This window comes from Gopherus flavomarginatus, chromosome 2 (genome assembly GCF_025201925.1).
Source record: "Gopherus flavomarginatus isolate rGopFla2 chromosome 2, rGopFla2.mat.asm, whole genome shotgun sequence".
NCBI classification, from domain to species: Eukaryota; Metazoa; Chordata; order Testudines; family Testudinidae; genus Gopherus; species Gopherus flavomarginatus.
In genome coordinates, this window is record NC_066618.1 from 275,575,877 (window position 1) to 275,588,146 (window position 12,270).

A 12,270-nucleotide genomic window follows, 5' to 3' on the forward strand; every position below is an offset into this window, starting at 1 on the left:
TCTTCCTCCCACCAATTCCCTGGTGAGCACAGACTCAATTCCCTGGAGTTCCCCACTAAAGAAAAACTCCAACAGGTCTTAAAAAGAAAGCTTTATGTAAAAAGAAAGAAAAATACATAAAAATGGTCTCTCTATATTAAGGTGACAAATACAGGGTCAATTGCTTAAAAGAAATATGAATAAACAGCCTTATTCAAAAGAATACAATTTAACACATTCCAACAACTACATACATGTAAATACAAAAAAACAAACCTATCTTTGTACTCACAACTTGGAAACAGAAGATTAGAAAGCAGGAAATAGAAAAATCCTTCCCGTAGCCGAGAGGGACAGATTCAAGACAAAGAACAAAGGACTCACACACAAACTTCCCTCCACCCAGATTTGAAAAAGTTTTGTTTCCTGATTGGTCCTCTGGTCAGGTGTTTCAGGTTACTTCTTTCCAGGTGAAAGAGACATTAACCCTTAGCTATCTGTTTATGACAGTGATTGCAGTCTGCTGTGGATTTTACAAACATCCATGTTCAAAACAAAGCAGCTGGAACAGAATGGGGGGAGAGGGAGAGGAAGTAAGAAATAGGATTGGAACAAGATCTTGCTCTTTGTGAGTGCCCCATGAATACAATTAAATTAGGATTTTCAAATATAAATGCCATGTGGGATTGTCAATGCTATATATATCAGTCACAAGCAGAGATCAACTGGCATCCTGCAAATCTTATTTGCATGAAATCAAAAATAGTAGGAGGAAATCTGCTCACAGCAGACTTTGTGTCAGTCTGCCAAAAATCTTTCAGCAGAACAAAGTCACCACATGAATACTTAGTCATTTTCTTCATTTAGCATAGCAAATGGTGGATGCAATGTTTGGCACCCTAGCCCACTGAAGGTACAGACCTAGGATTTTGTTTCAATGCACTATCTGATGATATTGCATCCCAAAATGAGAAAAACACTAAAAAAATGTAAAATGATACAGACCTGGGGTAAAATTTCAAAAGTGTCTCAGAAGTCTAAGTTCTATTTTCAAAGGTAATTTAGGCTTGATTCACAAAGTTACTAGGGTGCTGCAAGACCTAACCCAGGCACCCTGCTGACTAGTGAAATTCTCAGCCCCAAATTAGACACCCAGGTGCCCTATGCATTGCCTGGGGAGAGTTAGGACCTAAATTTTGGAGGTATACTTATCTCAGAGAGCTGAAAGGGACCCTGAAGGGTCATTGAGTCCAGCTGCTGCCTTTGCTAGCAGGACCAAGTACTGATTTTGCCCCAGCTGGTCCCCACAAGGAGTGAACTTGTAACATTGAGTTTAGCAGGCTAATGTGCAAACCACTGACCTATCCCTTCCCCCCTAAGAATGGAGGTTCTCCGGAAGCCAGCAATCTCAGCAGGGACCTGCCTAAGCTAGCCAGGAGTCAAACATAAAGGAAAGGAGTGGGGCTAAGTCCCATCGATCTGGGCTTGAGTCTCCCTTCACACTGGATTCTGAGCCATAACCCCTCTCCTGGAGTTGGGTGCCTAAGCCAAGTCAGCCCATGCCATAGCAGATGAAACCCAGACTTTTTTCATGGAAAACCAGAAAGAAAGAGACCCCCCTCCATACCAAATAGCTCAGTGGGTTAGACTACTCCTCCAGGATATGGGAGATCAAAGTCCCTGTACCAAATCAGGGAGAGTGGGATTTACAAATAGGTCTTCCCCCAGCCCATCTGTGTACACTAACCAGTGAGCTGTTGGGTGTTGTGGCACACATGCATGCCCACCCCCAACTATCATTTGTGCAAGCTCTGATCTTCTAGGAGTGTTCTAAGCATGCCTACCACATCAGACTTTGCAGGCGAGATAGGTGGGGGAATACCTAGTTGGAAAATCCTGCTAGGACTTAGGTGTGAGTGAAGGCGCCAAGCTACTTGGTGGTATGAGAATTTATGTGGTTTTGCACATGCCTACCAGTGGAAACTTAGTTGCGACAGGGATTTAGGTGACTACAGAGTTGGACAACAGCTAAGCAGCTATTTTGAAAATTTCATTAACCTCAATGTTGGACTTAGACACCTAACATGGCACTTAGATACCTAACTCCACTGGTTCTAAGTTACCTTTAAAAATAGTCCTTAGGTGTCACTTAGGCAATTTAAAAGTTTACCTCTAAACCCATCTAGAAAATCAGTAGTGGAGCTGACCTGCTGGCTGATCCAGCTGATACTACTGCAATCTGATCAAGTGTTTTAACATACACAAAATGTAATGACTGGTGAGGGGAAACTAGCTGATCTTTTTCTTTACAGCTAACCAGTGCCTGATCTTGTGAACATACTCTTGTTCGCAATCCTGAAGCCAGTAGGATTACTCACATAAGTAGCCCCTGCTCATAACAGAGTAAGGATTTGCAAGAGGAGGCATCAGATGACTCATCTTTCCCAAAAATAAAAAGAAATCAATGAGCCAGTAAAAGAACAACACAGTTAAATTAACAATTGCAATATAAAAAGAGCTCTTTGGCATCTATACTGTCACTATTACTGAAATGCTGTCTAGGTCACCAGCCTGTCTCACGCTAATGCATCTCTAGTTAATGCCTTTCCAGCCAACAACAATTCCACCATCATAACTTTTTCAGAAGCAAAAAGGAAACACTTCTCAACTTACATGCAGTAGCTGAATATAAGTACAGTAGAACCTCAGAGTTAAGAGCACCTCAGGAAGGGAGGTTGTTCATAACTCTGAAATGTTCGTAACGCTGAACAAAATGTTATGGTTGTTCTTTTGAAAGTTTACTACTGAACATTGACTTAATTCAACTTTGAAACTTCACTATGTTAAAGAAAAATGCTGCTTTTAACCATCTTAATTTAAATGAAACAAGCATTGAAACAGTTTCCTTACCTTGTCAAATCTTTGTTTTTAACTTTCCCTTAATTTAAAAAAAAATCTTTTTTGCTAATTTTTTTAGTAGTTTACATTTAACACAGCACTCTACTGCACTTGTTGGAGCGGGTTTGGTCTCTGTTGCTGCCTGCTTGTGTACTTCCGGTTCCAAAAGAGGTGTGTGGTTGACTGGCCAGTTCATAACTCTGGTGGTCCTAACTCTAGTGTAGCTCAACTAAGGAAGGTTAGAGAGTTAGATTTACTGTCATTGATATCCAGTACAACTTGAAGAAGCAGAGTTTCCTATAAGCTAGAACGGAATTTTTCTGAATGTTTTCAGTGCTAATACAATATTGGAGTGTATGCAAGATGCATGTTAAAAACGACTTCAAAGAACCAATATAAAATCATAGCATATAGATGGATACAATAATGCTTGCAGTGTATTGTAGCCATGTTGGTCCCAAGATATGAGAGAGAGAGAAAGTAGATAGGTGATATCTTTTATTGGACTATCTTCTGTTGGTGAAAATAGAACAGAAGTTGGTTCAATAAAATATATTTATGCAGTATTTTTCATCTGAGGGTCTAAAACCTTTTTTACAAGCCTTAAACATTTAAAAATCTATTCAGTAGTTTAATCCAAATAGTACAAGAACAGAATAGGATTCAGTCCCTTGGCCAGGGCAGAATTGTGCCCTGTGATATACTTTCTGTGTTTTGTCCAGGCTTATTAAAAATAAAATTAAAAAAATCAAGCAGTGACACTTTGGTAGGACTATTCCATGATCTAAGAAATCTCACCAATAGGAAGTTTCTTCTGACATTCAGCCTAATTTTTTCTTTTATTACGTCCACCCTACTACTCATTATTAGCTTCATCACCACTTCCTGTGCAAGGAACTATTACATCAACATTGTTATTAAGGGCCTGATCCAGTGCCCATTAAGTCAATGGGAGTCTTTCCAGTGACTATAAAGTAGGCATTGGAGCAGGCTCTTAGAACTTGTCCCCAAGGCAAAGAAAGATGCATGCTATCATATTCATAGCTGTGGTAAATAAAGAGTGTCCAGGGACCTGTCCTGCAAGAGAGAATTATTCCACTCTTTTGTTCACACCTCAGCTGCTAGCAGAGGACCTCACCCTCCCTGACTGAACTAACCTCGTTATCTCCAGACTGATTCTTGCCTGCATATTTATACCCGCCTCTGGAAATTTCCATTACATGCGTCTGACAAAGTGGGTATTCACCCATGAAAGCTTATGCTCCAATACATCTGTTAGTCTTAAAGGTGCCACAGGACTCTCTGTTGCTTCTTTGTTTATAATTATTTTTCATGGTGTATGGTTGACTAGAGCTAAACTATAGGGGCCTGATTTTCAGAGAGGCTAAGCACCCAGGCCCAGATCCTTAAAGGTACTTGGGCATTGCTTCTCTCAGCATGGCAATGCCTAACTGCTAGGTGGCCTGATGCCCAATGGAATTTTCAACCCGGTGCTAGTTGCCCAGGCAAAGAAAAGGGTTTTCAGATGCTGGCCAGCTGAGCAGGGGGCTCCCTGCTAGGATAGCCAGGAGTGAAATGTCAGGGAGAGGGGTTTAAACATCCAAGCAGCTGATCTGATGTGCCTGGTTGAGAGGCCAGACATAGGTGCCTCCCTACACTCAGGATCCTCAGCCACAGACCCTCTCCTGGAGTTAGGCGCTGAAGCCAGGTCAGCTGCTTAGGTAGCACATGCCCTAGCAGCCTCTAGGGCTCTCTCCTTCTCCTGCTCACAGTCAATATTTCTCACATGTTTGCCCTACACTGTCCTGTGCTCCTGGCTCTCTTGTATTGGTGCTCTGCTGGCCCTCCCACCTGCGCCGGCTTGCCTCCAGCCCTTCTGCTGTGGATCTGACAGGTATCAGAACACACCTGCAAAATCAGGCCCAGCTGGCAAGATAGGCATCCCCTTGCCTAGTCTGAGACTCCTGCTTTGAGGCCTTATAAGCCCACCCGAACCCCTAGGCTTGAGAGCAGCAATGTCCACACTGCTATTTTTAGCACACTAACCTGAGTCCCAGTAGCATGTGAGGCTCACTCCCAGCTGCAGTGTAGATATGTTCTTAGGTGCCATGGGGACTTAGGCACCTATGGAATTAGGCTGCAGCTGAGCAGAAGCTTTGAAAATATCCTTGATATCTAAATGGTACATCTAGGTGCCTAGAGGTAGATCGGCACCTAAATATCTGTAAGGATCTGGGTCCACATTTCCAAGAGAAGTCAATGAGAACTGCATCAGGCCCATAGAATATACTCAGCTGGTGTTCAGCCCTGGGGTGAGGACACACAAAAATAAAGAGCGAATTGTGCTGTTTCTGGAGCCTTAAGTTAGGTGACTGTCCCATGCCTTCTGAGCTGAGAAGTGCTCTGGCTTTTAATTCCAAAGCACAGCTCCTCAGCCCTTGCAAATCAGCAGAGCCCCCATTGATTTTACCAGCTGAGGATCTGGCGCTTTTTCCTTTTGTGTTTTGACAGCGAGTGTGATCTGATGATTGTAGTAGGGGGCTGGGAGTCAAGATTCCTGGGTTCTAGTCTCAAATTAGCAGTGGGCGAAATTCTGGCCCCACTGAAGTCAATGGGAGTTTTGCCATTGAACTTGAATAGGGCCAAGATTTCATCCCGTGTGTCATATAGTCTCACTGTCCGTTAGTTCACTTAGCTACTCCACAGGGGGGTAAAGAACAGTAGTCAATGTTTTCCAAGTGATTTGAGATCCTCAAACAGATGTTAAAAACATAAAAATAAAACCCCATGGCGGCCTGATTCTCCATTGCCCTGCACCATAACTAGCCATTTCCTCCACTGCAAGGCACATGTAAAGTGTTGCTATTCTTATTTTACACCAGATTTATATGGGTATGACCCCAGTGCCCATGCAGGGTTCCTCCCATGTGGCTGTCACTGCAGTATTGGGCCCTGCATGGTGGAAGTCAATGGAAAACTAGGCCTATTCCTTTTGATATAGCATTTCAGCTGTGGTTTCATTTCAGCCGTATCTCATGTGACGCTCCTTCTGCTGACAGACATCGTATAAATAAAATATATTATCATATCAAAAACATAACCTGTAGGTCACTGTCTTGTGCTGACTAGAGCGTATGCTGCTGGCATTCTTCACTCAGCCATAAATAAGTGGAATCAAAGAACATTGTGTTTTAAAACCAGACCATCAACTTAAACATGCATACTATGCCTATAAAACAGAGGGTTCAGATTAGTAACTTATTATCACACACTCCCACAGGAGAAAGTGTCAGTTTTTTCCCTCTGAAACAGTTAGTTTTAACAAATGAAAAAATTAGTGATGCGACTCAGATCCCAGTGTAATGTGAAGTGTGATTCTCCCTGCTAGACAGTAGGTGTCATATCACACCACAATTTCTTCACCTTTACTATAGTAAAATTGTCAGGCAGCATATTGATCTCTAAAGATTTTTTTTTTTTTAAAGGGCACAAATGTTCTCCCTTGGACACGGAGCAAGAGTAACGTGATCACTTTTTAATGAGGAATTCGGCAATTAGCTCTCATATCTGTTTGGTTTCAAGAACGGTGGGTGAATTTAAAAAGAAAAGCAGAGTGCTCCTGTACATTCAGTGGGCCCTACTTGCAGATTCTAAACATGAAGGCATCAAGACCAGTGCCTGCTCACCTCCGCATTACCTTTTATCCCTGCAATAATCTAATAAAAAACTCTTTGGTTTCTGTCAAAGCTGCAGCTACAACTCAATAATGTCATCATACAGATCAGCCAGCTCAATTTTCCTCTAATCCAATCAATAAAATGACTATGCTGTGCTCCCAGTTCCAATTTAAAACAGGATGATAAATTCTGAGCTGCTGCTGATCAGACCTCAGGGGTTCATTTGGTTTAGTTGCTTGCTGTTTTTGCAACTTGTTTATATGCACATTGAACCCATAGAGGCAACATTGCTGCTAAGGAGCGAAATGAGGGGAAAACAGTCATTTACATGTTATAAGTCTGACACTGAGTTTAAACTGACATTAACCCATTGACTTCAGCGGCTTTACTCCTGATATAAGTGCAATCTCATAACCAGCCCCTACATGCATTGTGTATCTTTCTTCTTGCCATGTTATCTGTACGGAACAGGTTTTCAGCCAAAATGGCTAGATATTTACACACACATTGGTAAACATACTTCACTGTAATAGATAGATAGGTTAGATTGCCGGGAGTAGTAACAACCTCTATAGTTAAGGTTGCCTAAACTTGTCCATTCTAAACCCCAACTTCCTGTCCCTTATAACTTGAAATATTCACCTATCAAGCTAAAATTTTCCTGGTCTCTGCCTGAAGCTGAATTTTTGTTTGAAAGCTGGAGAAAAATCATTTCAGCCATTTCTGAGTATAAAGAAAATAATGTTTTTTCATTATAAAAAAAATGTTGCAACCTATTTATTTTTCAGCCGCTTTAATGCCAAAGCAGCTGAGGTGTGGAAAGACTGCATTTGGCATAGAGAGAGTCCTCACTGAGTAGAAGTGTCTTTGAGTGTTCCGGTTACAATTGGTTTTGATTTTCCAGAATTAAGAGCTGTTGAGAATTGCACATGCAGTACATTTTCAACATTGAGCATGCTTAGCTGGGGGCACACAGGTAAAGTGCTGCTGCTATTGGGGGCACTGCCAACTTAGTGGTGTTCTAGAAAGTCTTCGGAAAGGTGGCATTGGCTGAGGCTCTGCATGGTTTGTAATTGGAAGGGGGTATATGGAGGGCTCCTGCATGCTTTGCAAAGTGTACGGGGACTGATGGAAGAGGTCAACAGGAGACCTTCACTCAGTCTTTGCAGGTATTGTACAATTGGCCTGAAGGAGTTATGGAGGGATGGGTGACTACAAACTGAGCCCTCAGGTATGTAGGAGGCCTTGGGCCAGCTGCAACATACCTTACAAACCATGAAGATGCTAGGGAGGGCTGCAATAGGCATGTAAGGTGTGCAGGGGCTGAGCCAAGGTACGTATACAAGTTTCACTAATAGTGAAGTGACTATGTGTCTATGCTGTTCTGATCCCATGGGGCTCAGGAGATGTGTAGGAGCTTTGTTTCAGCATTGTGGAGCTCAGGAGATAATCAGGAACTATACTGGTGTTGTGCATAGATCCACACCAACAGGGACTCTCACAATAGTAGGGGGTAGAGAAATTAACCAAGATCAACCAAGCTAGTTAACCAAGGGCCAAGGAGGTGAGAAATGGTGACAAGTGACTTGCCTTTCTAAGACCACTGTATTGTGGAAATTCACACTAGCACAGTTGTACAGTAGCTTGTCTGACCAAACAGTGACAGCACACATCAGTCTGATATATTGTGTAATATCTCTGATAACATTTTCTGAAGTTTCATAAAATTTTCCTTTTCAGTGAAATTTGGGAGATAGCCTAGTGTTTCCTTTTTACAGCACTAGACACATAAAATGGCTTTTTGGATGCTCTGGAGAGGGAGAGAGACCAAAAAACTACTGGAAATCATGGAACAATCTGTGTATCTGCATACTATTTCCAGTACTGATCAGTTTGCCAAGCCAGGATGTATGAGGATGGTTACATCTGTAACTCACACACCTCCTGGGGATGGTGTTCTGTCCCATCTAGTAGTACCAACACCACTTAAAGAGAGAGTTAAATGAGCCTTAGCTAAGAGCCAGTTGTCTTTTAGGTCCTGCAGTAGAGGCTCATGTATGAAGCTCCAGAGGTCCCAGGTTTAATCCTGATGACCGGGGTCTGTCAGCGTTACAAGAGGGGACTTGTCCGGGAATTCAGCTGCGAAGTCTCTGAAGCTCAGGATGTGCTTCCTCAGCTAGGGGAAGTATGTAACCCACACACCTCCTGGGTGTGGTATTCTGTCCTATCTAGTGGCACTGAGACCACTTAGAGAGAAGATAAAATGAGCCTGCTCTGTAGCCTTAGCTAAGCACCAGCTGGCTTTTAGCTCATGCGGTAGAAGCTCATGCACAAAGCTCCAGAAGTCCCAAGTTCAATCCTGCCCACTGACAACCAGGGTCTATTGGTGTTACACATCTATTAGGAGATAGGTGTCAACAAAAATGTGCAGAGCAAACTCGCACTCGCTGGGAGCTCTGAAAGCTGCTCTTCTGCTCCCAACATTTGTAAAATGTGTGGCAGAGACTGAGAAAGTTGCAATTTCAGGACCACAGATTTAGAGGTAAGTCTGTAGTACAATATTTTAATTGCTTAAAATCCATGTGCAGCACATTGCTGGACTATGTTTGGTTAACCGTTGAAAAGTAAATGCACATATAGAGTTTTTTTTATCATTCCTACCCTACTAAGGAAGCTGTGAGTCAGATCTTTAACCAGTGTAAATTGACATGGGATCATCATCTGATTTATACCAGCTGAGGATCTGGCCCTCTGTGTTTAGAATTGTACGTAAGTATCAAGTTTCATATCCAGACAATGTTAGCAAGTGCAGTTAGAGTGTTCTACCATTTACTAAAATAACAGAAGATTAGGGTTGGAAGAGACCTCAGGAGGTCAACCAGTCCAACCCCCTCCTCAAAGCAGGATCAATCCCAACTAAATCATCCCAGCCAGGGCTTTGTCAAGCAAGGCCTTAAAAACCTCTGAGGAAGGAGATTTGACCACCTCTACAGGTAACCCATTCCAGTGCTTCACCACCCTTCTAGTGAAATAGTGTTTCCTAATATCCAAATATGCTACATCACTGCTGTAACTTCAGAGTAATTGAAAGTATTGTCTTAGGTACCATTTGCTGTCACAATAATTAACTGAAAATTTTTCTAATTAGTTTGTTCTTGTCTGTTACATTGTTGACAGTACCATGTTAGCTATCGTGTGCCGCACAAGTATGGTGAAAAAAGTTAACTCTCCTGTTAAGCAGTTATGCTCATAGGCCTCTGTCATGGTATAATCCCCCACTCTGAACCTTAGCGTCCAAAAGATGGGGTACCAGCATGAATTCCTCTAAGCTCAATTACCAGCTTAGTACTTGTAGCGCTGCCACCAACCAGGAATTCCAGTGCCTGGTACACTCTGGTCCCCCCCAAAACCTTGCCCAGTGACCCCCAAGACCCAGTCCCTCTGGATCTTAACACAAGGAAAGTAAACCCTTTCCCTCACCGTTGCCTCTCCCAGGCTTCCCCTCCCTGGGTTACTCTGGAAGATCACTGTGATTCAAACTCCTTGAATCTTAAAACAGAGAGGAAAATTCACTTTCCCCCCTCCTTCTCTCTCCCACTCCCAGACTCTCCCTGAGAGAGAAAGTAATCCTAACACAGAGAGAAAATTAACCTCTCTCTCCCCCTTCCCTCCTTTCTCCCCACCAATTCCCTGGTGGATCCAGACCCAGTCCCCTGGGGTCTCACCAGAATAAAAAAACTATCAGGTTCTTAAACAAGAAAAGCTTTTAATTAAAGAAAGAAAAAACAGTAAAAATTATCTTTGTAAATTTAAGATGGAATATGTTACAGGGTCTTTCAGCTATAAACACTGGGAATACCATCCCAGCCTAAGTATACAAGTACAAATTAAAATCCTTTCAGCAAAATACAAATTTGAACTCCTTCCAGCCAAATACACATTTGCAAATAAAGAAAACAAACACAAGCCTAACTCGCCTTATCTACCCAGCACTTACTATTCTGGACATACAAGAGCCTGGATCAGAAAGAGTGGAGAGAAACCTGGTTGCACGTCTGGTCACTCTCAGAACCCAGAGAGAACAACCAAAATCTAACAGCACACACAAAAACTTCCCTCCCTCAAGATTTGAAAGTACCCTGTCCCCTGATTGGTCCTCTGGTCAGGTGACAGCCAGGCTCACTGATCTTGTTAACCCTTTACAGGCAAAAGAGATGTGAAGTACTTTTGTTCTATTAACTCTTACTTATCTGTTTATGACACACAGCCTCACCCCAGAGCCCGCACCTCTAGCTGGAGCCCTCACCCCCCCCACCCCACTAACCTGGCCGAGCCCGGAGCCCCCTCCCGCACCCTGAACTCCTCATTTCTGGCCCCACCCCAGAACCAGCACCTCCAATCAGAGCTTCTGTTCTATTAACCTTTAACTATCTGTTTATGACAGCCTCTGAATCTGCAGTCCATATTTAGCAAAGCACAGGCGTACTTCAGGTAAGTGCTTGAGTTCCATTGAGGTCAATGGCCCAAATCCTCCAAGGTATTTAGACACTGAACTCCCATGAGTTAGGCACTTAAGTACCTTTGAGGCTCTGGGCCAGTAAGCTTAAGTGCTTTGCAGAACAGGGATGGACTTAAGCACATGAATAACTGCTGTTGCTTTATTGCCCCATTAGCTCTGTGGCACACAACTGCATACAAAGTGTTACAGCATTGCATTAGTTGTGAAGTTAACATAAAGAAACAGAAAATGAAGCACTGGATCCATAAAATGTAATTAACTGCACTGGAAAACAGAACTCTACCTAGCTCATTTCACATTAACATCTTTTTCTCTCTCTCTTTTTTTGACACGGAACAGTTCTTGGGCACAGCAGCCAGCTTCAAAGCAGAGTGGGCAGGAAGGAAGAAGCTGAGGAGGAAGAGATGAAGGAGGATTATGAGGCTGGCCGTAATTATGGGAGCAGTTTTTGGGTGTTCAGCATTAGATGGACAAATATAAATTCACTCTATTTCTAGGTATTAAATAATTTGTGACTGTCTGCAGAGACACACAGAGATATTAACACTTAGAGTCACTAAACAATAACACACATACACATAGTTTATTACTACTAATCTTCCTGGACATTCTATAACAGATTTAAAAGTAGCCATACTTCAACAAAAAAACTTCAGAAACAGACTTGAAAGAGAAACAGCAGAACTAAAATTCATTTGCAAATTTAACACCATTAATTTGGGCTTGAATAGGGACAGGGAGTGGCTGGCTCACTACAAAAGCAACTTTACCTCTTCTGGAATTGACACCTCCTCATCCATTATTGGGAGTGAACTACATCCACCCTGATTTAATTGTCCCTGTCAACACTGGTTCTCCACTTGTGAGGTAAATCCCTTCTCTGCATGTGTCAGTATAATAATGCCTGCATCTGTAATTTTCACTCCATGCATCTGAAGAAGTGGGGTTTTTTACCCATGAAAGCTTATGCTCAAATAAATCTATTAGTCTTTAAAATGCCACCGGACTCCTTGTTGTTTTTGTAGATACAGACTAATACAGCTACCCCCTGATATTTATCATTATTATTTATTATTTATATTGTGATAGCACCTAAGGATCATACTAGACTCTGTACACACATAATTAAAAGACTGTGCCTGCCCCAAAGAGCTCACAGTCTAAGGGACCACAGAGGGTTTACATTTTTCCTGAACA

At 42.4% G+C, this 12,270-nt stretch overlaps 1 protein-coding gene across 1 annotated transcript in view; it reads left to right on the plus strand.

The window, feature by feature from the left end:
* MED30 (mediator complex subunit 30) overlaps positions 1–12,024 on the plus strand; it is a 71,939-nt gene extending 59,915 nt beyond the window's left edge. Inside the window, exon 5 of the mRNA XM_050941405.1 lies at positions 11,413–12,024. Within this exon, the coding sequence (XP_050797362.1) occupies positions 11,413–11,481 (69 nt within the window). The 3' untranslated portion in view covers positions 11,482–12,024. The remainder of the gene's footprint in view (positions 1–11,412) is intronic.
* The last annotated feature ends 246 nt before the right edge of the window (positions 12,025–12,270 follow it).